Source organism: Serinus canaria, chromosome 4 (genome assembly GCF_022539315.1).
Source record: "Serinus canaria isolate serCan28SL12 chromosome 4, serCan2020, whole genome shotgun sequence".
NCBI lineage: Eukaryota > Metazoa > Chordata > Aves > Passeriformes > Fringillidae > Serinus > Serinus canaria.
This window is the reverse complement of record NC_066317.1, coordinates 14,778,996-14,806,920: the sequence shown is the minus strand read 5'-3', so window position 1 is coordinate 14,806,920 and position 27,925 is coordinate 14,778,996. Positions and strand designations below refer to the sequence as shown.

The following is a 27,925-nucleotide window of genomic DNA, read 5'->3' as shown; positions in this document are numbered from 1 at the left end:
TTAGTAGTAGTAGTATTTTCAAATTATTATTTCACTTTATCACTACAGTTTCTCCAGAAAATAATATTGTTTATTGTGTCTCTCACAATTGTTGCCTTCTAAAAAGATTCTGAGTTTAGACAGCAGATTATAATCCCCTCATTTTGAACTTAGATAGCACTGTTTGATTGTATGTGAAATTCTACTGTCAGCTGTTCTGCAAACACAGTTTGTTTACCTGTTACCCACTGCCTCACTTCTTTATTTAAGGTGCCACCACCCATTTTCTCTCCAGTCTCCTCTTCAAGGGCCACACCTCTTTTTGATAACTCCGTGCTTAATTTCACTCATGCAAGTTTATTATCAGGGAATACTTCCAGGGACTAAGATGAACTGTGCTTGGACGTGTCATCACTAGTTTCCAGCTGTTTGTGAGGGTGTACAGCTGCAGAAATGCACTGCAGGCACAGGTGGACTTCCCTGGTTTACGTATGGGCAGTCCATCAGTGTTAGCCATTTCACAAACTCTGCAGCTGTCTGTAGAGTGGCAAGGATACACAGAACCATGATGGAAATGAGGTTGTTACAAGATTGTTTTGCTGTGGATGGAAATTGCATTTGTCTTGGATCTGCAATGCATAGTGCATATCTTGATGTTAAATATTTCCCTTTGCTATGTTAGTATTAACTTGGAAATCATGTGAACAGCAGATGCAATACCCATAATGTATGTATTTACACAGCAGCAGCTTGAACAAAGGAACTCAGCTCTGGAAAAACAGTTCTGAAAAAAATTAAAATTAAAAAAAAAAAATCTCAGCAATTTCATGTTAAGTACAGGAGGGATAATAAAATAGTCATGTACTTCTACTGCTAGTTGTGTGCATATGTCTGCATTGGTTGTTTGCATTCAGTATTCCAAAATACTGAAAATGAAGATTCCTGAAACACCTCTCTTTCTATCAGACTGAGCAACAGTGGGGCTCTTACTGTAATGCCAGATTTCATGTTCTAACCATTTTGCTTTAGTATTGAAAACAACTGCTGAGTTTGAGAACTTTCTCATGTGGACCATTCATGTCACATTTAAAACCAGGTGTTTGTAAATATCCAGTCACTTCACAGAATCACTCAGGTTGGAAAAGACCTCTGGGATCATTGAGTCCAACCTTTGACCAGACACGACCATGTCAACCAGACCATGGCACTGAGTGCCACATCCAGTCTTTCCTTAAACACCTTCAGGGATGGTGACTCTACCAGCTCCCTGAGCAGCCCATTCCTACATCTGATCATCCTTTCTGTGAAGGAATTCTTCCTAATGTCCAACCTAAACCTCCCCCAGTGCAGCTGGGGACACTGCCCATATTCTGTGTTCACTTCAATGAGTTATGCAAGACAGACTAAAACTTTCAAAAGATGTCTAACTGAAGTGTACATTTTCTGCTGGGTATGTAATGTAGGAGGGGTTTGTGTTTAGTCAGCCACAGATTGTTTTGAGGGATACTGCATGGAGCTGAGTGGGAAAACAGCTGAGTGGGAAACAGGGAGTAGCTGAACTCCCATTTGACTTGAGAGCTGTGCTCCATAACTTCTGACTTCTTTTTTCCTGTCCCTTTCTTGTTCTTGCTGTCCTCCAAACATGATCTTTATCTTCATTTCATGACAGTCACTCCCAAATTCTGCTAACCATTTTTCCCCATTTTTGCCAGGACACTAAAACACCTTTAGTGTCACATAAGTGCTTACACTTTGAGATTAATGGGTAGTGGGAATTCATGCACGTGTCACCTTTTACAACAATCTATGGACTCCAGCAGATATCAAGGTTTGTGTTTCCCAGAAGGCTTAGACATAGGCTTTCTCTTGACAAAGCAAAACTGGAAACTCAGATTGTACATGATACATGTTTTGTGTGCAAGGTACATCTCGAAGCTCTGGCTCTGCTTGACAGCGTGGTCTCTGTGTTTAACTGTTCTGTGCAGAACCAGCTGCTGGAGATCTGAAGGGTATGATCCATGCATGGGATGGCATCTGTTCCTTCATTCTTCTGCTGATTGTTGTGGGATTTGTTTCAGTGTTGTGTAAGGTTTGAGGAATGGATTAGTGGTAAATCCTCAAATATGTGAAGTAAGGTAGTGCTCTTTGTTGGGAAGTCAGTGCTGTGGATGCATCTCAGTTTCCACAGTGCCAGAGGCATGAATGGATTTTCTACCTTGACACCTTATTCCAACCTCACTGTTTAGCTTGTGAAGATAAGCTTGGAAAGCATGACAACTGGCACCCTGTGGTGTGTCTGCCAGCTACAAAGCTACACCTGAATCCGAGTGAGATTTTTTTGTTAGCCAGCCTAGATAGGAACAGGTTGTAAACAGTGAGAGGAGGCAGAAAACTATCAGCAGTCTCAAAGAGGGAATCTCCCAGTGTCCCTGCACAGGAGGGGAGTGTGGCACCTGGCAGGCACATGGGTGTGACACAATAGCACCGTGCTCATGCCTGACCTCAGCAGGAGGCTCTGCACAGGCACAGGGGTCTGTCTGTTCCTGTGGTGTATCAATCAAGAAAACTTAGCTCGTGGAAAACTGCTTTTTGGCACAGTTAACTTGGCAAGGTCAGTGCTTTCAGCTCGCTCACGTGGAGCCAGACGGGGGCACAACAGCATGGGGACCAAGGGTGGAGGTGAGGAAGGGTGGCTCTCCTGTGACACTGTGACACTCTTTCAGCCTGGAAGCAGCGAGCTGATGGAACGCTGGAGCTGTGCTCCACGGCAGGGTGCATGGGCTGCTCCTGCTCCTTGTGTTGTGCCAGCCCTCAGTTCCCTAGTGCTGAACTAGATCACAGGCACTTGTCCTCTGCCTGCTGTGTTATCTTCCAGGCTGATCAGGGCGGCACAGGGGCTTTCCTTCTGGCTGCAGGAACATCTGCTCCAATACGGCCCTGTGAAGGACATCTGGGAAGGAGTGGAGGTGGAGGGACATGAGAGGAGAAAACAGAGACTTGTTGCTGGGAGTGGGAATGCAGCCTTGCACTTTGAGTACCAGGGGGAAGTATCTCCTCAAGATGGGTTAAAGTAGCCCACTGCTGCTGTTCCCTAGTCTGTTGTGTGCAGGATTATTTCTGGAGCTGGGTAGTTAATGGCTGTTGGATTTCTCCCTTGGCAAGGCAAAGCCAAGCTGTTAATTAAGGAGGGCAAGGTCTGAATTTGATGCCTCTTAAAAACTGGCACACTTAGCTGAACTGGTGCTTGCTTGGCTGAATCTGCTGCTTCTCCTCAGTTTTATTTTTTGGTTTAGAGATACCTGTTGGGATTATCCTTACTTGCTAAATAATTAGGTGTACTGCATACACAGAGGCTGGGAGGAAAAACCTGACACAATGTTTCTCATCCCTCTGAAAATGCCACAGATGACCTCTCAGGGCTGCTGGAGAATGTGTCTCTCCTAAGACACTTCCTTACAGTCTCTTACTCCTCAGGTTTCTGCGGAGATGCAGCCTCTGCTGCTGCCTCTGTCCTCAGTTATGGCAATGGGACCAGATGAAAGCTATCATCCAGGATTTTAGGGGAAAAAAAGGCCTGGATCCTGTTTGCTCTGACAGCAAAACAAAAGGAATGGAATATGGAACAAGGAGGATGAAGAGGTGCTAAATTGCCACTGCTATTAAAAATAATAATAATAAGTCACACCTCTAATGTGGCTTTAGGGGAGGAGGTTCAGTTGTTTTGCCTTAGCTAAAGGGGAAGGAAGGAAGATGAAGAAACTGAATATTTAATTTTCTAAAGTGCTAGTGAACACTAGCTCTCCTCCATTCTGATGCAGATTTGTGTTTGCCTCTGCTGTGTTTGCCCCATCATCCTGCTAGGTTCTAAATTTATAATACGTTACAAAGGAGGCAAAAGAGAAATTAACTTTGTTTTCATGTTTAATGTGTGGAAGTGGTTGAAGGTGCAGTGTTTCTGTAGATGGCTATCCCCCACTTTTTTGCAATTACCAATAAAATGTAGATTAAAAGGGCTGAATGGTTTTCTTCTGTTAAGCTTCTCTTCTTCAGAGAGCTGGCTTCACCAAGCTGATGGTGCCAATGTTCCAGCCAAACTGGGGGCAAGCAGTGGTGCCTTTTTGGGGATGCAAATAACAGTGTCATAACAGTTGAATTTTCACAGCTGAAAACTGTGATGTTCCTTTCAATTAAAACCATGAATTCAAAGTGTGTGTCTGCTTCAGCAAGCTTGTTGCTGGCCAGAACCATTTTACCTGTGTGTACAGCTGCTTTTTGCCACAAGAGCAGGCCAGGTCCCCAGGCTCTGAGTAGAGTGGTGGGTGTGTCATGCTGGTTTTGCTCTTGGTGTGGACTCTCTGCCTATGACTTTAACATTATTATTTTCATACTTGTCTTTGATCTCCTCTGCTTTTTGCTCTCACTGAGGCTCTGAAAGGCAACACACCTACTGCAGGCTCTCACAGAACCAGGCCTGCTGGAGGATAATGCCAACAGTGCCAGGCATCTGGTAGAAGGGGAGAGGAGGGGGAGGAGTGGAAAAGGCGAATGGGAAGCTGCTTCTGGGGTGTAAGGGAGGGCAAAATTGCTGCATCTCTTCAGAGTTAATATGTAGAACCAGGTTACAAAAGTCCTTCTCCTGTATGATTCCCATAGCAGGATTTCTGCACAGTGTCATCCCTGAGAAATTTTGCTGTGCAGCCTTGTGTGCACTTGGGTGTGACTTTAAAAATAGCATTGCTACAACAGGTGGGCACAATTATAGGATGGTTCCCCAAAATAGCAAAAGCAACTGTCAGTTTGCTTGGCAAGCAGAATAAAACTTCCTTCATTTTGGCTTTGCAGAATTCAGCTCTAAAATTCCCCACCAGAGCCAAGCTGGGGGAGAGGAATTGAAATGAGGAGGTGGAAGGAGGGAATGGTCTAACAGCAGAGCTTTCCTTGTCTAGCCTCAGCATGTGTCAGAAAAAGAAACTGCAATAGAGGGATAAAAGTTATCAAGAAAGATATGTTTCTGTCGTATTCTGTGTGTGTTTTCTTTCTTCAAAATTAACCAGACACAGATGTTTCTTCTGATTTGAAAGACCAGACTTCCAAATTTTAACCTACTCAGTAGGATGGTGACTGTGGCTTTGGTACAGGTAATTTGAACTCTGGTCTGTGTAAATGTCTGAGTTAATATACACTATCACTGTGACTGCTCCTCCACCAAATCTGCTTACAAGGACTGCCTCACTAATGTGCATACAATTAGTACTAAATTCTGAAATTGACCTTGGCAAATGTCAGTTTAATCAGAATGTCAGCTTATCAGAGCATCCGCAAATAAAATCTCCTGTTAGCTGAATATTGTAATGCAGGAAATGTCCTAATATTACTTGTCAACTGCATTTGGACCAGATGTCTGATGTAAAAGCAAAGTCAGTAAAGTAACAACTGTTTTGCTTTTTTTTTTTTCCCCAAGACATACAGTCTTCATTTTTAACTGCACAAAATGCCAAATCAAGCTTTGGGGTCTCCCAAAACTGCAAAATAAAATTAAGAGTCGAGAAAACAAGACAGCTGTCAGCTTTCTCCTGGAGTAGAAAGTTTGTCTTTTTGTCACCCAAAACAGATTACTGAGTACCTATAATTACTAGAACAGAGGTTTGGAGTGAAAGTCTCAAAGACTGGAATTTCTCCTTTTGAGAAACCTGCAAAGCTGTGATACCACAGCCAAGGGTTATTGGAAGAGCTTTAAGTTCAATCCTCAGAGATGGCTTTTGACACAGTGCTTATTAATTGTATGTTTTTAACCAAGAATAACTCAGGCACATGAGAAAACCTAATGACATAAAAAGTTTTCTCTCTACCCAGTGTTTCACTGTTTACAAGCAAGATCTTGGCAAGGCTGGCAGTCAGAAGGCTTCAGTGGCTCCCTGGTGCTGCAGAGAGCAGCACGTCCAGCTGAGCATGTGTTGGTACCTGCTCTGTTCCCATCTCCCACCGTGGGACTGGAGTGCTCATCAGGATGCCACAGCCAGCTTCAGCTGCTGTGACCTCAAAGGCAGGAAATGAAGCTGGGAGTCTTCAGGAGGGTTCAAATTTATTAGTTTAACACTGCTGCTGTCTTTTGTTGCTTCTGTTTTTGTTTTTTTTTTCCTTCTCCTAACTCTTCCCTTTTTTTACAATTTAGCCTTTGCAGGATTTTCTTATTTCCAGACAGTGTGAACTTTTGTTTTAGGATTTTCCTCCTTCCCAACCTGTAGTTCTGTTTTTCTGGCAAAACATACGTGGCTTTGCATAAATTCAGATGAAAATGCAGCTATGTAATGCTTGGAAATTAAAGCACTCTGTCTAATGATAGTGTTGTCAGGTCTTCATTAGCACTGAGGGCCCTGTTGTGGTACAAACCCTTTTACAGAACATATGTCAACCAAGTCGTGGTTTTGAAGTCCAGCACCAATTGCTTATATTTTTCTTTTTTCATTTATTTTATAAATATTTTTTTTTACAAAAGGAGTAGAATCTACTTTGGCAAGGAAAGTGGATTAAAGTCTGCTTTCTTATATGTGGCCCCTTGTGTTTCCTTACATAGTCTTTCAATTTCCATACGTGGAAAGAGAGATACCTACCCAAATTTTCACATAACATGCAAAGGGTGTGGAAAAAATGAGCCCTTGAGGGAAACTAGCTGTCATCTGGGCCTTGTGTAAAGTAATCAAAACCCATCTGGATAGAAAATATGCTTCTTTGAAAGTACAGCAGGTCCTTTGGATTGGATTAGTTTGAGGTTTTTCATAGAGAAACTTAAAAAAAAGAAGTTATGTTCATAAATTGGATACTTTCTGTGTTTGCTAAAATCATTATCTCTGGAATGTGAAAATAGAACAAAAAAGAAAAGTAAGAAGATCTTTATTTAGGATAGCACAGCTGTTAGTTTTCTGAAGAAGAACAGGGTGACATACTGGAGATAAAAAGAGTAGAGATCAGTTAGTTTCTTCAAAGGCCACTATTACATTTTCATAAAAGCATTTCTTCCTTGGTGTGGTTAGTCAGAACATTTATCTGAACAGCCAGGTTGCCTTTGGTCTATCTTCTGTATTTTTGGCATTCTTGGCTCCTAGATGAAATAGCCCTGTGGGTTAAATTGCCCTGTAGCTCTAATTTCTTTAATATAGCTCCTCTTGTTTGGTGCAGGCATATTTGGTCTTATTTGCATGGTAAAAACAAGCTCCCCAATTCCCAGGCTGGCTTGACAGACACGGGATCTCAGCTACAGTTCCACAAACACACCCAGCCTGCTTCCTGGGGCTTTATCCCCCTCTTCCTTACTAGTGACCTTACTGGTAGTAGTCCTGTATTAACTCTCAACTGCAGGTCCACATTGATAGAAAAACTTGGGAGCAAAATTTAGCCACAATATAGCACATAAAACCTTTTAATCTGGTGCTTGAAGAATTACAGAAATCAAGCTGTCGGATGACTTGTGGTTCTACTCCATTAACTTTAATGAGCTTGAGTTGGCAAATCTGTTGCAGCAGCTTTTTAAGACAACAGTGTATTCAATATTATGTTTCCTCTAAATATATGCTGATGATACTGATGTTAAATTTTAAAAAAAGAAAGAAAATGAATTTTTTATTGTATCAGTGTTCCCTTCCGCTGAAGAGGAAGGGAGGAATTGTGTTTGCAAATGGTCAGAGCCACATCCTGCGGAGATCTGCACAGCAAAGATGTGTGCTGCTTCATTATTTCATAGCAACAGGTGTGCTGGCTTAGCACCGAATAACTCTCTCATGCTCTCTCCCCTTCAATTATACCTCTTCCTGGAGCTGGCAGCTGCAGCAGAGATCAGCCTCCTCCCCTGCTGCACTGAGCCTCAGTAATTTGTTATTCCATGTGGCTGAGGTCTGCAACCTGACCAGAAGCTCAGTGCCTTGCGCAGGGGCGAGGGGAGCAAGAAGGGTGTGCGTCCCCCTTATGGTTTGAACTCCTGGCAGCCTTCCATGCTCCAAAGGGCCCAGTCCCTGCTCATGTCTTTACTCCTGAGTGAGCAGCACTCAAATTAACTCCTCTGTGGCTCCACTGGGAGCAGCTTCCCTGCAAAAAAACTGGGAGCTGCAGAGAGATCAGGTTCTGGCAGTGAGTGACTTGGGGTTGGACTAATTATGGCACTGCAGGCTCTGTCCTACCTGATGTGGCCTTTCAGGGCTTTTCCTCCTCATTGAAGGTTTTGTGTATGCAGGGAGGATATGAATTAGGGGCAGCACTTAATAAAAATTCTGCAGTGATATTTTGGAGACTGTTTGTGTTGTATCAATACGAGTTGTATTCTTTTCCATGTGCATTTTGAAGAAGTTGGCATTTATTCACTTAAGGTTGGCGTAGTTGGACAAAAAGCATGGGTTTGCATGAAGGATACCTGGGAAAAGGAGACTTGTTTTTATCTCAAGTCCTTCTAAATTTTGCCAGTGGTTCTGCCCAACAGGAGAAAACATGTATATTTACCTTGGGAAAATCTGGCACTGCATTAATTTAATTACAGAAAACATACAGAAAATATCCTGTTCTCCTGCTATTTTAAAATGCCGTAAATCATTTGGCTTCCTCTGATGTCATGTGTGTCATTGTTTAATGTGAGGTAGGGGATGGGAAAGGTAGGTGATGTACTTTCTGCACAAATTAACTCCATAAAAGTTAATGGTTTGACCTTCATCCACAGGAAAGGAAGAGATAGGAAAGCTGTGTTTTTAATGCTTAGAGAAGTAAGGAAGAATCATAAAGACAGGAAAGGGAAAATACATTTTAACACATGATCTCATTGTTAATTTTTTCACTGGTAATTTATTATCCCAGCAAATGTTGACTATGACAATTAAATAGTACTTGACCTAGCTGCAAAAGGACTGCTTGATTTAACAGAACAAGCTTAATTCTGAGAAACCCTAATATCCAGAGAGCTTGGCTCTGACATGTTGAGGATGAGGGATTTGTGATGTCCACCTGAATGCTGAGTAACTTCTTTTATGACAGCCTTTTCCAGTGGCATGTCAGAATGGTTGTGTTGGAGCAAGAAACAGTCTGCACAGCTGGGGGAGATACAGCTTCTCCTGGGGTGTTTTGCAATTGAGAACTTCCACAGAATGACAGATGGATGTGTTTTGTTTCAGAAAACACCATAATTAGGAACTTTGCCTATGCCTTGTAAAGTGGAGTTGGGTTTTTTGACATCTAAACAAATCTACTTAAGGGTGACATCTGCCTCAAATATTTGAGATCTCTTGGAATCTCAGCAAAGTTTCTCTAAGAAATTGAGAGATCAGATTAAATGCTTAAAACCTGCTCCTGCTTGGGCAGCCTGAATTTCAGTAGTGAGGGTTTGGGTTTTTTTCAGTGTATGTTCAATGAAGATTTCTGGGATCAGACTGCTCCTGCATTAATGCCACTAGCAGGAAAAAACTGGAGCTTAATTACTCTCTTAGGCATATGCAAAAAAAAAAAAATCTGAGCAAGGGAAATGTACTTCTTTTCTTTTTAGTTAATCTGTGACTTTAGGAATAGACAGTGAGTTTTTGGTGAGAGTGAGGGGGTTTTTTGACATTCATTTATATCCCTTTTAAGCATGAACCTAGACCTCAGACCTGGTCTATGTGTCAAGGGATTATCCTGGTACTCTTGGACTCCAGGACACTAAAGTGCTGTTTCTGTAATAGCAAAATGCTGGAAGAGTAAAGATGCCCCGGTGTCCTGGAAGAACCTGTTTGTTATGTGAAGAAAATGTTTGGTTTTGGTTTTTTTTGGCAATTAGCTTGTAATTCAGGCTTTTAATAAAGCAGCTGTCTCCAAAACACCTTTCTTAATCTGAATGATAGCTATGTCTGTGTAGGCTTGTTGATCACACATGCTCCTGTTCCTCTTCTGTGTGCCCAGGTGTTGAGGCCAGAGCAGGAGTCTCAAGGAGAGGGGATGGTAGCCTTGGCTTGTTTTTCCTGGGTTTTGTTGGGTTTTTGGCACCCTCTCTTGAAGGCAGACTATCTGGGGGGGGTGGGGGGGTTTTCTTCCAGTCCTGCTCAGACATGGAGTTGGGAAACAGCGGTTCCAAAGGGGGAAGACGTGAAGAGGACTTGATTTTTTATTTCTCTCCCACTACATTGTGCATGGACCTCCCTCTCCCTGACCTTGTCTCTCTTCTCCTATCCATCACCCAAACATTTCTGTGGAAAGAAGAGCTTTTAATCCTTCGGATTTTGGACTTTGGTGTGAGGCATTCAAAGACAGAAGCTGAGGGGCTGGAAAAAGAATTGATTCTTTTATCTTAGTGTATCTGGTATCGTGTTCATATTCTCAGTTTGAAAGAGACCTTTGTTTCACAGCTGAGAAGGCTTCAGAAGCGTGGTGAGACTCGTAGTTTCTGATGTTTCTCTGATCCCATAGTGGCACATAGTTGCAGCTCAATTGCTGCTCAGTTGGTTTTTTTGAACTAGATAATTTTGTTTAAATTGCAGAGTTTGTAAACTGACTTGAAGAGTTAATAACTGTTTTAATAGAAACTTGTAAGAACATAGTCTAGGTTAAAAATAAAATTACAGCTGTTGGGACCAGACTGAGTTCAAGGCTTATTAGTATTGTCTTCAGAAAAAAAAAAAAAAAGGTGTTCTTATTAGCAAGGGTTTGGGTTACAGGCCATTAGGTGATTAGTCAGATGACAAGTGCATCAGGAGGAACTGCATGTCAGCATTGTCAGGCTCTTCCCCCAGCACCTCTTCGTGCGAGTGAGACCGAAACACAGAACTGTGGTTTGTTCTTGGCTCCTCTTCGCTGGCCCTGTGTGAGAACAGGCTCCCATCTGGCGATCTCGAGCTGCGGGTTTGAGCTGTGCAGTGTCCGGATGTGAGGGAAGGAAGGAAGGAAGGAAGGAAGGAGTTCTTGCTTGGACATGTGCTCCCAGCTTTGACTACCTTGTTTCTGAGGCACCTGCGGATATGCCAGGGCAGGGGAAGAACCTGGGCTTTTTCCCCCTGTACACCTTCAGGACCGAGTCTCTAACGCTGTGGCTTTTCTCTCTTTGTCCCTTTGCAGTTCTTCCTCCGGTGCTGGTGCCGAGGCACAGCGAGTACAACCCCCAGCACAGCCTCCTGGCTCAGTTCCGCAACCTGGGGCAGAACGAGCCCCACATGCCGCACAACGCCACCTTCCCGGACTCCTTCCAGCAGCCCAGCAGTCACCCCTTCCCACACTCGCCCAGCAGCAGCTACCCCAACTCGCCTGGGAGCAGCAGCAGCACCTACCCACATTCTCCAGCCAGCTCAGACCCGGGAAGTCCTTTCCAGATGCCAGGTAGGGTCAGCTTCCCTTGAGGAGGGAGAAGGTGGCTGGACATCACTGCTGTCATGGACTTTTTTGCTCAGTAACACCAAATGATCGGCCAACACTTGTGTTTAATAGAAAGCTAACACTTGTAAGGTAATAAAGAGTGCAGAATCTCTTTGTCTGGTAATATTGAAGGCTTTGAGATTGTGCCTCTTTCAAACACACTTCAGACATTACTCTTGTGATCAGAACTCTTGTAGAACTCTTGTAGAACTCTTGTGAGGTGTGGGGAGGGATCCAAAATGTTTTGGGGACCAGTTCAGCTGTTTAGCCCACAAAGTGTATTGTTCAATGCACCAGAAGTGTGGTGCTAGAGATCATCCTTGCTTATGATGATAAGTTCAGCACAAGGCTTTATTTCCTCCGAAATGGGATATTTCTCAAGGTGATCACGTTATTGCTACTTGATAAACAATTTCTTCTCATAGTGGTGTAATTCCAAGGAGCTTCAACTGAAAATCAGGCTCTTCAAATAACTCTTCAGGCTGTTTTACTAAATACAGTCAGAGAAGAGCCTTCCTTTGTTGACTGGTGTCTGAAGGAAATTCCGTGCAGCTGCCGTTTTTTGCTCTTTACATGAAGCTGGATAAAAATACTGCAGAAGCAATCTGTGGTGCATTTCTTGATCTAAATGCTGGGAGAAGGATGCAGTACAAATGCTTACTGATGTTGTTTGCCTGTTTCCTTCAGGGGCTATGGGGAGGGTATGTGTAAACAAAGCAACAGATTTGTGAAAATCTGTTTCCTATTGCATGAAATTAATATCCATAGATTTCTTCTCTTGCTAATTGTTACAAATTTTTCTCTGGTGAGTGAAAACTACTGAATTTGCTGGAAGGAAGGAAAGAGTTTGTATTGGCTTTTCTAAAAAATGTGAGAATTTGCTGTGAAACCAGTTAGCTGTCTTTTTTTTCTTTTTTCTTTTTTCTTTTTTTTTTTTTTTTTTTTTTTTTTACATGATTGCTGTGGTTGGGGCTCTTCCAGCAGAGATAAAGACCTAACAAGGTCTTCCTGAATGCTGGCTTGTGGAAGTTCACTTGATCTTTGAAGGTCTGTTCTGTCCACATGCCCTTAATGTCTGCAGCTGCAGTGAAGAAATTGAGTTAGAGGGGAGGTCAGGATACTGATGTCCTTGATGCTTAGGCCTGGACAGTTGTCCATCTTGCACTAATGGGGAAAGAGGCTGACATCTGGAAAATACAAAAACAAAGGGGCAAAGCAGTTAGCCTTGAAAACTTTCTAGATACTGCTTAATTTGTTGCCTGTGGCCTTGGACTCTTGTGCATGACCAACATCGTATTTGCACACACATGAGCATTTAAGGCTTAGTAAAACATGGGACTCAAAATCCAGTGCAGTTTGTTAAGCTTTTAATGCAACCCTGTTGCCATCTCTGCCTTTCTCTGCTGCTTTCTCATCCTGGATGTGTTCAAGTTACAGAATTAGCCAGGCACCTGCCAGCATTAGATGTAAAATACAAAATACCTGGTAAACAATAAGTTAGTTAATAAATTTCATGAACATATGTTTTCTTAAAAAATACATTAAAAACAATCCAATCAAAACCGCCACTCCACAAAAAACCCCCCCAAACTTACAGAGCATTCTCCTGCATTTTGTTAATGCTAATTTGGTTTTCAGAGTTTTGGAATCCCCTGTGATTGCTGTGGTAGTTTGCAATCCATACTCTCAGTAATGGAAATAAATGTGGATGAGCAGCAGCAGAGACATCACAGTGGTAATCTAATCCCAGCTTTTGCAGCAAAAGCTTGCAGGGATCAGGCAAGGGTTTCTAGCTCTTGGATGTACTTCTGTGCAATTGATCTGGAGGAGAGTGTCCTCTGGTTTATTGGGAAATGGTGACATTGGCAACTTACTGCAGCTTGTAGGAAATCTTTTGGGAAGCTTTCCCAGGAGTGGAATAGGCAGCTGAAGGGCAGTGCTGTCTGGGACACTTCAAACAGAGCTGACAGCCGTATGTTAATGAGTGTGGGCATTGTGCATGGGCTCCTGTGCTAGTGATGCAGCCCTGAGTGGGACAGGACAGAAACACTGACAGAGAAATTCCAGACCCACAAGGCCACTTTTGTAGGATTTGGGTTCCTGTACACTTTCTGCTATTCCCAGACTAGGGAAACAGAGCTAATACTTTGCACTGACAATGATAAGGCCCTGGATATAGCTGGGATGTTTAAATAATTTGCTGGTATAATTGTGTTGGAAACAGAAAAGCTTCTGTTCACTTTTAACATATTCAGTATCTACTGCTGGCTGGGCCCTGAGACCTTTTTGTGCCCTGATGTTTGTATGGCACTTTCAGCCTGCAGAACTGTGGGTTGGAAACACAGCTGAGCTTTCTTTTGTGGCCTTATGTGGGGGTGAAGTGATTTGTTTTTATTGCAGTTGTGCTTAATATACACAGTAATTCTTTGCTTTCCTTATTCGAGGTCCATGATTGCTTTTTCAGATTTCTGGTGGGTGGAAGTTTATAGCTGAGTTAGGCTGGAAGCATTTCCAGGCTCAAACTGTTTATGTGGATATGTTGATGTGCTTTAAAGAGAGGGAAGGACTCATGTATCTGCCTTTTCTATATTTAGCTGATACTCCCCCGCCCACTTACCTGCCTCCGGAAGATCCGATGACACACGATACCTCGCAGCCCATGGATACCAACATGATGGCACCTGCAATTCCCCCTGACGTGCACAGAGGAGGTAAGGACACCTCCTTCATGTTTTCTGCTTTGCTTCTAAAGAGTAAAGAACCTCCAGAACTTAGGAGTAATAACTGAGTTTTAATTTTGGATCAATGTTGTTCATGAAAATTTTTCTCTGTGGAAAAGAAAAAAAAAGGGACATGTAATTTTTCTTCTGCTGTTGTAAGGGATAAAATAGTAAAGCTGGAGATTATTTATAAATGTAAATATTTATTTAAGAGAGGAATTCATCCCATGACTCTTTAAAAATGTAGAATATATGGAGTTTATTACTTTCTTTCTCCCAGCCAACTCAAAGACCAAAGCAATTTTATGTTTTCTATTGGGAGCTTCCACTAATCTCTGAATGGAAAGAACTTCTCTGAAGTTGCAGAATACAGAGCAATCTGCCTAAGGTGTGGCATTGCTACAGATTTTAAAACTCTGTATGAAATAAAGGCCTATTGCTTTATGTACCGTGACCCAGACATCTTTTTACACACTGCTTGTTGAAGCCACAGCAGCGGCCGTGGCTGCTGAGCAAAGGGTTCAGTGCATTCATCATCACCTTGTGAGAAATGACCCCTTCAGAGAACATTTCAGCTTGCACACTTGTGGCCCATGCCAAGAAATGCCAAGAAAGAGCAGCAAGCTGGATGCTGTGCCAGGACGATTATCAAGATCACAAGCATATGAACAATTGAACTGTTGTGGTTTGGATTTTTTGGTGTTGGTGGGGTTTTTTGGGTTCTGGGGTTGGGGTTTTTTTTTTGGTTTTTTTTTTTTTTTTTGGTATTTGTTTTGCTGCTAAGGTCAACATCTTGGTTCAGGAAGTATATCTGCTCTCTTAGCACAATTTGGATGGCTTTTGTGTTAGCCTATTTACTCTCTGCTTGGAATGAGTTTTGCATGTGATAAACTCAGTCTGTAGCACTTCCATTTTTTGCTGATCACACAGACTACACTTTGAGGGTATAAGTAGTTTGCAGGAATTTTGGGCCAGAAATTTACTGTCCCAAAATACATTTCTCAAACTTTATTCCTAACTGCAGACCTGTGCATTTGTGTCTCTCTCCCAAAATGTGTATTATAGAATTCCTCTAACACATGAGAGATGACAAAGAAAAGAGGGTTTGTATTTTTCTTCTTGCTCTTTATAATTCAGCCATTTCAAAATAGAAATTGTCTATTGATATTTTTCTCTTCTAGTACTTTAGTACAGTGGATTTTCCTCTCTGTCCCTTCATTAAAAAGAAAGACTTTCAGGTACCTTCACATGTTTATTATTCACATATGTATGCTGTGATTGCGCTACTTTTAAAAAAATCTGCTGCAGGTTGTAGAAGAAAAGTTTTTACTGTGAACTTACTGCATCGTTTTTTGTTGCAAACTTTGTAGAAGCGTGTTCTTCATGGTGATTTGTTATTCTTAAGAGATTTGATTGAACAAGCTGCATCCTGTCAATGAAGTTGGGTAATTTCCATTGTTGGCCCATGCTGGGAATAGAGAGACCAAACGCACCTGCTCTGCATGACTTAAAGCAAATGTGAGGAAGTCAGTATGAAATCTGTGTGAGAGAGATATGATTAATTCTGTAAGAATGGCCAGCTGGCAAGATTTCTTCCTGACTTTGAGAACTGGGGCAAAGCTGCAGCTTTGATAGTTGCTGGCATCTTTATGGGAATTAAAAATGTAGCAACCTCTTACTAATAATTAAAGACTGTTTTTTCTTCTTTTTTTTTTCCTTTCAACAGTGATGTGAAGGGATAGAAAGTGCCAGATTATCAGGAAAGATCAGCTTTTTACCAGTGTTTTCAAGCAAGTTATTAGCAATAAACTCTATTTTCAGTAGTTTTGCCACAGTGATGTAGGATGTGTTATCCTGCTCATGATTATTTGCCACCTTTTGTATCAACTGTGTACTGCTGGTTTGTAGGGGACTTTGGTTTTTTGTTTTTGTAACAGAAACTCATTGTGGTGTGATCTGTGAACAGAGGAAAAAGTGAACACTAATCTTAGTTGATTGATATCTGTAAAATCTTGGAGCTGGGAGAAGGAAACCTCTGGCCAGAAAAAACAAGTTTTCCCATATTACCAGTCTGATTTTCATTTTAGCATTCTGCCCTGTAGTGGGATCTGCAAAATTGGTGTTTCAGCAGCAAGTCCAACTTTTCTAGTCTTAGTAGTGAAATAGTGTCTTTCATTTAAAAGAAGGCACACATAAAGCAACCACAACCCCTCAGCAGCCTCCTTTTATTTGGGGCTGTGCTTCATGCATGTTCTGCAGCCAAATGTCAATCTTTTTTGGGTTCTTTGAAGTCTCCTACCATTCTCCCAAAAAACCCAGGAGAAAGATTTGGTCATGCTCTGAATGCTGAAAAATTGATCTGCTGACTGTATATTTAAGCTGCCTTGCTGTACTTCTTTGTAAAGTGAGAAATGTTCTTTGATGCAGTCATGTGATGCTGTTTCTTCCTGTTGCAGTACAACTTTGCAGTAAGCAAACAGTTGACTTGTAGTTAGTTAGTAAAATGAACTGAAGCAGAAATCCATCTACTGAGTAGGAAAGAAAGCTGAGTTGTAGAGTTACAGCATTTCTCTGCTGTCTGGGCCTGCACTGTATCATGTTGTAAGAAAAAGGGGCAAGGACACTGGGGCACTGCTTGGGGTGTGCCCAGGAGCTTTCTGTACTTTTCTGGTCATACCTCGTACCAGCCTTTGTCTCTTTTGAGTCTTGAGTTGAAATTTTTTCACCCTGTGCAGCCCAAATCTGCCGGGTTAGGACACTTTTCTCCTCAAGCCTGTGTTCCTGCCCTGTTAGGCTGTAAGGTTTCCATTGTGGCTTTGCAGATGTCCAGGCCGTTGCTTACGAAGAGCCGAAGCACTGGTGCTCCATCGTCTACTACGAGCTGAACAACCGCGTCGGGGAGGCGTTCCACGCGTCCTCCACCAGCATCCTGGTGGATGGCTTCACTGACCCCTCCAACAACAAGAACAGGTTCTGCCTGGGGCTGCTCTCCAACGTCAACCGCAACTCCACCATTGAGAACACGAGGAGGCACATTGGCAAAGGTGAGTTTGGGATCTGGCCATCCATTCTAGGTGGGGGGGGGGGGTGTTTCCTGAGACATGACTGCCCTCAAGAGTAAACTGCTCTTGCCTAGCATGTGGGAGAGGTGCTTGTGTTGGTAAACATATAATTTTCTGGCCTAGTCTTATAAACAAAGTATTGTTCCTACCTGGTTTATAATTACAGGAAGCTTTTACCCTTAATCAATTTTTATTTGCCTGAAGGCTATCGAAATCTAAATTAGAGGTTAAGGCAGTTTGTCTAATGAAATGTCTTGATTTATCTTGATTATTGCTGTATATGGAAATCCAAATTGTGGTTCTTGGCACCAAATGTTCTAGCTAGCCTTAGTTTTAACATAAATTAGCTATCCTAACATGGATTTTGGGAGATAGCCTGCTAAAACAGTTTATTCCAAATGCATTTTTCACAGGCGGGTGACTCTTTCAGTGGGAATTTTGTGCTTCTCTTCTCTGTCTGTGACAGTCTTGCAAAAGATAAAATCTTCACCTTTATGCCTGACTATTTAATACAGTCCTCTTTTCTGAGAGCTCACCTGTAATGGCAGGCAAAGCTGACGTTGCCCCCTGCAGTGGGCCATTCCTGCAAGGCACATATTTTAGGTATTTACATTTTTAGTAAACTGTAAATTTTCTGAGACAGTTGAGGGTTCAGCATGCCCAAGCAGTGGGGTAGATGTGCCAGTTCATGAAGAGGAGAAAAAAACTGAAGCTGAAGAGAACTGTCAGGTCCTCAAGTCTGAGCCCCTGGTCTGGAGAGCTTTTCTCTTCATGAGAACTTGTGCAGCTTTCAGTAGTGTGCCACACCTGTGTTGTGCCACTCAAGTGTTAATACTTCTTCCTTCTTTTCCTCCCCATCCATCTTCCCAAGTATCAGGATATTTATTTAACACCTCATTCATTTTTCCTGTTAGGAATAACCCAGCTGCAGGCAGAGTTCTGCTGAAGCACTTAACTGCGTGTGTACCAAAGCAGAGTGTGGGAGAGACAAGGATGCAGTTCAATAAGTAAAGGTTTACAAGTAATGGTGATGTGGAACTGTTAGTCTTTGAGAAAGGAGGAGTAAATCCCAAACTTGAAGACGTAACCATAAATGTTTTTGCAGATCAGGTGAGAGTATGTATCTACCCACACAGTCAGTGGCAAAATCTTGCATGACAGAGCACAGTCAAGGCTTTCTTACTAGACTGCAGTCGAGTTTTCTAATTCTCCGTGTTCACCTCTGTGATTTGTGACATTGGGGGAGGTGAAAGGTTTAAGTCGCAAATAAACCATTTTTAAACACAGAAGGTAAATTTTCTTGCTTTCTCAAAACCTTTAGAATTGACTTATTGACACAAAGGTTCTCTGTCTGTTACTTTTTTGGGGCTTTGCTGCTGTGGATGACGGGTGAAAGAGTAGGCCCTAGATGGGGAGAGGACGGTAAAATTGGTGTGTAGCCTCATTTAGCAGATAGGTCTGAGGAATACAAAGGCCTTTTTTTCCCACTTAGCTTTCTTGAATTAAAGCTAGCTGACACAACTCAGGCTACCCAAATTAGCATTCAAGACTTTTCCAAAGAATCAAGCTTGGGGCTGCTTTAGTATCTACAAATGATGCAGCAGATTTCTGCTCTCTCTGCTTGCATTCCCAATTACTGCTTCACTTAAATATAATGAGAAAAAGTTCAAGTGGTCACGTTGTCCAATGGAAGGCATCAGAACTACTGTGCTTGCTAGTTTGGTGTTGTTGAATATACAACATGTTGATTCCCCATACATACATTCATGCAAACATGCATACATGCATACTCTTCTTTTAGATTGCCTGCTGATGAAAGAGAAAAGTAGAAATGAAGACAGATGATACTCTGATATGTAATTAAGGTTTATCTCTTTGAACAGAAGCCTATCTCTGTGGAGACAGAGCATGAAAACAGACACAGAGTGTGAATTTGCCACCTTCTCCTCGCAGGTGTCCATCTCTACTACGTTGGAGGGGAGGTGTACGCTGAATGTTTGAGCGACAGCAGCATCTTTGTGCAAAGTCGGAACTGCAACTACCACCACGGGTTCCATCCCACCACGGTCTGCAAAATCCCCAGTGGCTGCAGTCTGAAGATTTTCAATAATCAAGAGTTTGCTCAACTCCTGGCTCAGTCTGTGAACCATGGCTTTGAGACAGTGTATGAGCTTACTAAGATGTGCACTCTCCGGATGAGTTTTGTAAAGGTATGTGGGCAATTTGCTTGAGATTATTTTGTAAGCAAAGTAAACTATTTTTTCTTAGTGCAGTGATTTTGAATGGTCCAGTAAGTCCCTTCATCAGCCTATTTTAAGTATGGAACTGCTCATTAAGTCTAAGACAGATCTTAGTGAAATGAAGTATTTGTGGACAAAAAACCATCTGACCCACATACTTAGAAAGCTTGAGGTGACTTACAGAAGATGTTTCTTCACATAAGTCCTTTGTATCTTGACCAGCAACTCCCAAATTACGAGCTGCAGTCATTATTTAGAATAATATGCCATACCCTTCTATTCTTGGAAGGCATGCAAGGTCAGGATTTGTGATGTGGCTGTTGTGTGAGTGTCAGCATAGGTACTGATATGAAAGGGCTGGTCCTTAAATGAAAGTAATCAAATGAAGATGGTGATATGCTGCAGTCCTCTCCATGATGGGAGGAGGAGAACTTTCAGATGTGTAAAGACAGGGGTTCCTAAAATGGAATAGTTTGTTTACAGCTCTGCATCCATTGCCTAAGCAGTCAAACAGGAACTCTTGTGTATTGGAAGTTGCACTGCACAGTGTTCAGAGCTGCTGGGAGCTGGGAAATCCCTTCATTAGGGATTAAATTAATACAGAGCAGAGCAAACTGTACTTACAGATGTCATAGTCTGCTCTTCAGACCTGCTGCAAAAAGTTCGCTTACAAAAACAATTTTGAATGCTTTTAAATATCTCTTCATATCTTTGGTAATTACTGTAACAGAATTAGGTATGAGCTGAAACAAAACCTGTCTTAAGTAGAGAAACAGCCTGATGAGGGATGACCATGCCCTCTTTCTCCAAGGAGGAATGCTTCTGACTTACTGCTCCATTTATCATCCCCATCCTGAGAATGATACTTTGGTTCTTGTCAGACAGATGCCTCAGCCCCATTTCCACATCAGTCTTATCATTTCATCTTTTAAGTTTTTGATCTGCTTGGCAGCATTTCCACCCAATTTGTTCTATTTTCAGTCTTGGCAGAGAAGATTTGAATATCCCCCTCTTCAGAGGCTTTATAGGGAGCTCAGGCAGCTGGCAGTGATGTATGGGGAAATTTTGCACTGCTACAGGTTTTGTCTTCAAAGACTTCCATTCCAAGAGATCTGAAATGATACTTTTCCACATTTATGATTTTTTTAGCTTCTGATTTGTTTGTTGAAATGTGATAATAGTTGATGGGTGCTATGGGTGCTGTGCCACCCTGCTGATAATGACTGCTGAAAGCTATTTTGGTGAGAAGTACGCTTTTCACACATTTAGTATTATAATATAAGGTGATTTGTTTTTTCTTTCCCCACTTATGATTCTGTTTCCAGGGTTGGGGAGCTGAATATCATCGCCAGGATGTAACGAGCACTCCATGCTGGATAGAGATACATCTCCATGGTCCCCTTCAGTGGCTGGATAAAGTACTTACTCAGATGGGCTCTCCTCATAATCCTATTTCTTCAGTGTCTTAAAAGGTCCCAAGCTCCTGCATTTTGGAAACAGTTGAGCCTTGCATGTACTTGAAAGATGTATGAGTCAGACACACGTTTTTATTTTTTTTCCCCCTCCTCAGCTGGCAACAGCTGAAAAAGAGCCATGAAAACACTTGACTTCTGTGACCAACTGCTGGGTTCAGAAAACAAAGATAAATAAACCCCTTTGACATACTGTTGGTATAAAGAATTTTAGTTTACATTGTAATGTACTGTTGTGGAGTTGATTTACAGGGCTTAGTACAAGAGGGGCAACAGAGCCAAAGCCAAACTCAGTGTGCTGGACAGAGTTCCCAAAGGATTTTCCTGCAGCCGTCACTCTTAAGGTTCTCCTTCCTTACATTCAGCACTCACTTGTTTCCCCCATGTCCTCTGGAGCTGAGAGTGGATGTTGGCCAAGTCTACTTTCTGCAGCCCCTCTTCAGTACTTCTTGGAAACATTACACTGTTCTCTTTAAAAGTAAAAGAAAGCATAAGGTTTAATCTCAGTAACTGTGTGCTATCTCTGAAATTGTGTCCTGACCATACTGCTGTAAGAATGTTAGGTATGTTCTTTTGCTAAATGTATGTATGGTGTATTTGAAAGTTTAGAAATTAATTAGATTTAGACCATAAAAGAATTAGGAATATTTGAATGGGGGGAGGTGGGAGTGGGAGGGGAAAATGACAGCTGAAATGTAGAATATATTGTAAACATAGCGTGTTAGTTTAAACTGAGGTCTGAAATTTGTTGTGCATTTTGTTTTCATAGTGGCTTCATCTTGTTAGTTCTGACTATTTTTTGCCTCTTCCTTTTCCCCCAAAGCAATTGTGCAGCTTCTTTTACCCATGAAGAGGACAAAATTATTAATTACTGCAGTTTGAAGGCTGTAGCTATATGTATTTCAAGACAAATTTGTACAGAGTGCTCTCTAACTATTGAGCAGTTTTATACAGTTTATGTAACAAAAGTAGGCTTTTAATTTTGTGAGAGAATCTTGTTTTGCCAAACCTATTAACTGTTAATTGTCTGGAGGACTTCAGTATCCCTTTGGGGGGTCTATTTCAAACTTAAAAAATATATATATATTTTTAATTTTTTTTGCTTAGTTTATTTTCTTCTCTTTGCTGTTTTATATTCATGTAAGCTGTAGTACTTTCAAGTACTTTTATTCCAAAACTAGTGGGTCCTCTTTACTGGAAATTTTGAATAAAACCTGTTGTTACTGCTTACATTTGATTAAAACCTTGTCTTGTCCACTTCTTAGCAGACTCTTAACAAACCAGATAAAGGTGTGGTCTTGGAGGAGGAGCAACTAGAAATGAAGATGTGCTGAGCTTAGATGTAATGATTAGTACAGGTTAGTAGCCCTGCTAAACTCAGGAGCAAGGGGAGGCTAAGCAGCAGAGCTCATTGTGTGTTCAGTCAGATACAGAATTAATCTGTCTGTCTCTGTAATGAGTAATTGAGTGATAGCCCTTTTTGGAGTATGAGTCAATGCCACCTTTCTCTCTTCTTTTTCCTCCCTTTTTTTGGTGTTTTTGTTAAAGTTAATTCCACAGCTTGTCTCAGTATATACATTTTTTTAAATTAAAAAATTTAAAATTCTCCCCTTGCTCAGGGGAAAAAAAATCCATCATTTACAAGTTCCCTATTGAGAAGAACCTGCTGCTTTTACATCCCAATAACAGGTTTTTTGGTTTCTCTTCAGATTCAGTTTGACATATCTTTTTCATAAAGAAAGGGTCATAGCACAAATGTAAGTCTTAAAATTAAATAAAATCTAGAGATGACCAAAAAGTGGAAGAATGTTGTTTGCTGCTCAGGCACTGTCTTTGTTTTTGATATCTTCAGCCCCTGCTACAGAAACTCCCAGCTGTTCCCAACAGTTTCATTGCTTTTTATGGAATGCAGCTGCGAGGTAGTGACTTCTTTTTTAATTAGTGCTGTAACCATCCATCATGCAAGTCTTAAGGAGTGTTTCTACTTGGATGTTTTCCTATTTGGATGATCCTGTGCAAGTTTATCAAAACTTTGAAAAAACGTTGGAGTAAGAAAAGACAGTTTTATGTTGTGACTGCTTTGAATGTTACTGTGTTTTATGTTTTGGGCTGTAATGCCTCACTGTTTTTCCTAAATAGGGGTTAAAATTAGAAAATAGTAGCTCTGCAGTGCCTCAGAAACTTTCAGCAGTAATCTGAATTAAGTGGGACATGCAGGATCCCAGTTTTTCTAAGTTCCTTCTGTTATCAATTTTTTTATAATACTGTTGAAGCACTGGGTACGCAATATTTTCATTATCTGTGATCCAGCTTTTTGCTTGTGGTGTGGGGATACAAGGAAGAAGTGTAGCTTCATATGATGGCACAGAGTATCTCAGGTGCACTTCATTAAATGAGTGGATTGCAGTAGCACCTGAGACTCTCAGGTAGTTTAGTCTGGGTTCATATTTTTCCACAGAATTGGTATGGGGCTGTTTTGGATTTGTGCTGGAGACAGTGTTGATAACACCGGGATGTTTTCCTCACTGCTGAGCAGGGCTTGCACAGATCCTGGGCTTTTTCTGCCTCCCACCCCACCCGTGAAGAGACTGGGGGTGCACAAGGGGTTGGGAGGGGACACAGCTGGGACAGCCAACCCCAGCTGACCCAACATACATCCTGTGACGTATGGAGTCATGCTCAGCATGTAAAATGGGAAGAAGGAAGGAAGGAGGGGTGTTTGGAGTTTTGGAGTTGTCTTCCCAAGTTACAGTTATGTGTGATGGTGTCCGGATTTCCTGGAGACGGCTGAACACCTGCCTGCTTATGGGAAGTGGTGAATGAATTCCTTGTTTTGCTTTGCTTGTGTGTGCAACTTTTGCTTTGCTTATTAAATTCTCTTCATCTCAACCCACAAGTGTTCTTACTTTCACCCTTTCCATTTTCTCCTCCATCCCACCTGGGGTGAGTGAAGGAGCAGCCACTGAGTGGAGATTAGTTACCAGCTGGGGCTAATCTACAACAGACTATCAGCCAGAAACAGAGGAGGTAGGACAGAACTTACCTGGGAAGAAGCAACTGCTGGCTTCAGGCTGCTGTGAAAAGTTTTGGAGCATTTTGAAGAAGTCTTCCTTCTGATTTGCCCTGCTTTGGATACTTGGAGTCAGAAAGCTTTTAAAGGCACATGACAAGAATGAAAGGAAAAAGAGTTCCTTAGTGACCTCTCACAAAACAGAGAATGTTGAGAACTAAAAACATGGACAGAGCCTACAGTGTCAGCTCTGTAACCAGGTAAGTTCCTGTTGCTTATTTGGTTTTATTTCCTCATAGTTTCCTCCATCTAATCTTCTAAACAAGAGTTAAACACAGAAGATGCTACTTAAAACCAAGATGAGTCTGTTAGGAGAAACTAAAAAGACAGGGATATTTGTATTCAGGAAAAGCAGTTTATGTGGATGCAAATACTTCCATGGAGCTGTGTTTTGAAATCTCTGCTTTAGCTTTCGAGGGCTGGAAATCAAAATTCTCCCTGAGTGGAGATGACTTTTTAATCATTAAGGAGGACCTGGTGAACTCTTAAAAGATTTGTTGAAGGCTAAGAGAGGTAGTCATGCTTACCTGTACGTGTTTAGGAAGGTATGGAAAAAAAAAAATCATGTTTTATCATATCCTGTATCATAATCATGGGCCTGATCTTTTAATGCTTGCTAACCTGGTATTGCTGGCTACTTTGTTAAAGCCATTTGCTGCTAAATCACTGTTCTTGCTACTGTAGCTCTTGTGCTTTATTGTCTTAAGACAACTATAGTTGTCTTTTTTAGCCTCTAAGCAATACAGGTGTGAGTATCATTGTCTGAAGACAACAAATTAGCATAGAAGTGTCTGAAATTGATATGGACCTTTCTTGGTGTGCCTATCTCCTTGGCTTTTCCTTTGCCTTGTCCCACTCTAGGGTGGGACAAGGTGTTTTTGATGGACCCCTTGGAAGCTAGCTGTGATTTGGTGCTCTCTTTAGTAATTGCTGCTGGTTTGTTCTGTGAAGTACACTGTAGCCTCTTAGTGTGCTCTTGAGATTTGTGATTCATGGCCATGAACCGGCAGTCACCTTTTTCTGGACGCTTGCCTAGATATACAACATAACTCTACCATCACCACAGTGGTGGAGCAGGACGTTTTTTACACGCATCATCTCACAGCTCATTTTCTTCAATACATTTGTGATTCTGTGCAGGAGGGAAGGGAAAGTGACTTGTATTTTCCTCTGGCCCTCTCTGTCCTTGACTTAGTGAAGAGAGACACCCTTGCCATGTTGTCCTTCAGGGGATGTTCTCTCCTCTCTGTTCCTTAAGCTCCCCTCACTGACTTCTATATTCTGGATGACTTCCCTTGTTTTTCTGAACTCTGCAAAGTGCTTTTTGTCATCCCCAGGAGGTGCTGTCCCTGTGCTACTGTGGGTCATGTGTCTGTGTGTCTTCACGTGCTGGGAGCTGCTGAGGCAAAGTGCTCTGGTTCCCCAGTTTTGCTCAGTTTAATTGAGGTGTCTGACAGGTGGCTCCTGTTTCATTCACCCCACCTGCAGTCCCTTCAGCTGGGAGGGCTGTGTCCCCTGGGGTGTGTGGTGAACTGTTTTTCATGGGGCAGGTGTGATGGAGAGGCAGCCTCCTGATCAAAGCCTGTTGCAAACAGAAGTGGCTCCAGTAAAATTGACAATGTAAGCATCCACTGGGCTTGATGTGGTTACAGAGCTGAGTGGGTCTACTGCAGGGAATGGACAAGATGGGTACAGTTTTTGTGCAGGTCTGATGAATGCCTTGCAGTTAAAAATGATCCTCAGTGTATGTTCTTAATTGATCTTGTGTGACTGAAGTAATCAAAAATAATGTTAAACAAACCTCCAAATTTTACAAACAGTCCAAAAGTCTGGAATTTGATTCAATCATCTTTAAGGAATGTAAAGATTTTTTTTATTCTAATGTGTGCAGATTGATCTTTTTTTTCCTTAAGAATTGGCTTGTGATTTCCCCTTTTTATCCTGCTGCTAAGGCATAAATTAAAAAATCTCTGTGTTCTCTTCATGATCCTGCCAGCTCATCTGAGACTCTAAATCTTTAAAGCTCAGAGGAGGCTGCTGTAGTTTAATTTTGAAGAAGTAAGCACTGTCACTTACTCCAGATTGTAGACAAGAGTTAAGATATCTCAGAGTAGTGCTAAAAACCTGCCACTTACAGTTGGGTACTACAGTAAATAGAAAATGAGCTATAGTTATATGACAGGCTTTCTTTGCTCAAAGAGTTTGGTTTATATGGAGCAGTCACTTGCTCAGAAGTGCTGGGAGAGCACAGTTTGCCTTTGTAAAACATATTCTGATTTTCCTGTTGGAGCTTTCCTCAGTGTCCCTGTAACATGTAAAAACATTCTTTTCTCTAAAGAAAAATAGTATGCATAACTTTGCCTTCCCCTTTCTCCTAATATAACGCTGAACTTCTCGGTCTGCTGTTCCTTTAGATTACTGAGCCAAGCTTAGAACAAGCAGGAGAATGAGACTGGATGTGTGTAGTGCTGCAGTTACACTTTACTATTTTTTTGGAGCTCTTGGTTCTTGGCAGGAGAGCAGGGTCTGTCTCATCTCTGAGCCCTTCACTTCTGTCTTCTGTTGATACTTTAGAGATTGGTAATCCTGAGTGTTTTCAGATATACATGTGGAGACTGAAAGATGGCTGCTGTCCCATCAGATATTTCTCCAAGTTTGTGGACCAGTCTCCTCAAGTCAAAATCACCATAGGCCATAGTGTTGGCAACACCACTATTTAGAAACTGGATCCAAGCATGGCTTCATTTTGAACGTGATTCAGCCAATGGTTTGGCTACAAACACTTTTCAAACCTCTCAAACACAGCTTGATCCCTCTGTGTGCTGGATTTGGGCCATGCTCTTTTCTCAAGCAGCACAGAAAGAAGCTACCTTGATCTGCATGCACTGGAGACTCAAAAGTTCAGGAATTGGGTTTTTATCTTGTGCTTAGAGAGCAGTTCTGTAAATACTCTTTCATGGGGTAGCTTTGAATTGCAGTGTGGGGTTTCTTTGTACCCCTACTGCTGATGATTGATATGGCTCTAATTCAGAACACACTGGGCACTGGGGCCATTCTGTTTTCTGACCCACTGTGTTGCTCTTGGTCTTTCAGGAATCACATCATTGCCTCAGGTGTCCCTGTGATTTCCCCAGGTCACAGAAGCAAGTTTGAACAGATAAAGTGGTAGATCTTCAGTTGAATTTGATCTTACACTGACAGAAAGCAGCTTACAATCAAAATATTAAACCACTGAACTCTCTAGAAATTGACCATCTTCAAAAAGATTCTTAGGAAAGCACTGGGATGTCTTAATATTGGCAAGGGCACAGCAGTCTGAGCTGTCACCTCAAGGTGGGAGCCTTGAGTTTGGGGACCCTGATTTGGCAGTGTGTACTTATGAGTAAGGGGCCATCCATTCCCTCACAGGCTCTGTTGGCACCATACGGGCCCCAGCTGAATCCTCATTGTGAGTAATCAACAGAAGCAGCAGAAAAAGATCCATGTGTGTACAGTGGCAAGGGAAGGTTCACAGCCAGGTTTTCTTGCCATCACCTGAGGAAGTACAGGAAATGCCCATTTCTGTGCCAGCAGCAGTGGGTGGGTGACAGGGGTGGGGTAGTGCCATTACATGGAACAATCCCAAGCATGGTCAGACCTGGAACTTGGCAGCTGAGTGAGCATGGAGGTTGGTCTCACATGTGAGCATTTTGTTGGATAAAATGGGGGGAAAGAATCCCGACCAGACTGTGAGTGTTCTTGTTGTATTTGGTGTTTGTTTCCCTGTTGTTTCAGAGTTGTCTGAGTGCTCTTGCACTGTTGTTCCTTTGATAGTAAGGTGAATAAAAGGATATGCAGATTATGTGGGCTTTCCTCTTTTTTTTTTTGTCCATGTTCTGGTCACCCCTTGTGTTTTGTAAAACATTACTGTGTCTTCTTTTATTGGGAATTACCATGGCCTGACACAGGTGGGATATACAAGAAGCCCAGTCAAAATTCATTCTCTCTACAACTGTATGTGAAATGCCTCAAAAATGTGACATTGCCCATC

General features: G+C 41.9%; 1 protein-coding gene across 5 annotated transcripts in view; it reads left to right on the top strand.

The window, feature by feature from the left end:
- SMAD1 (SMAD family member 1) overlaps positions 1–22,053 on the top strand; it is a 62,527-nt gene extending 40,474 nt beyond the window's left edge. For all 5 annotated transcript variants that reach the window (XM_030239360.2, XM_030239357.2, XM_030239359.2 and 2 more), the window contains exons 3-7: positions 11,038–11,295; positions 13,926–14,042; positions 16,874–17,095; positions 19,067–19,323; positions 20,679–22,053. In XM_030239360.2, the coding sequence (XP_030095220.1) occupies positions 11,038–11,295; positions 13,926–14,042; positions 16,874–17,095; positions 19,067–19,323; positions 20,679–20,822 (998 nt within the window). In that variant the 3' untranslated portion in view covers positions 20,823–22,053. The remainder of the gene's footprint in view (positions 1–11,037; positions 11,296–13,925; positions 14,043–16,873; positions 17,096–19,066; positions 19,324–20,678) is intronic.
- Positions 22,054–27,925: the final 5,872 nt, after the last annotated feature.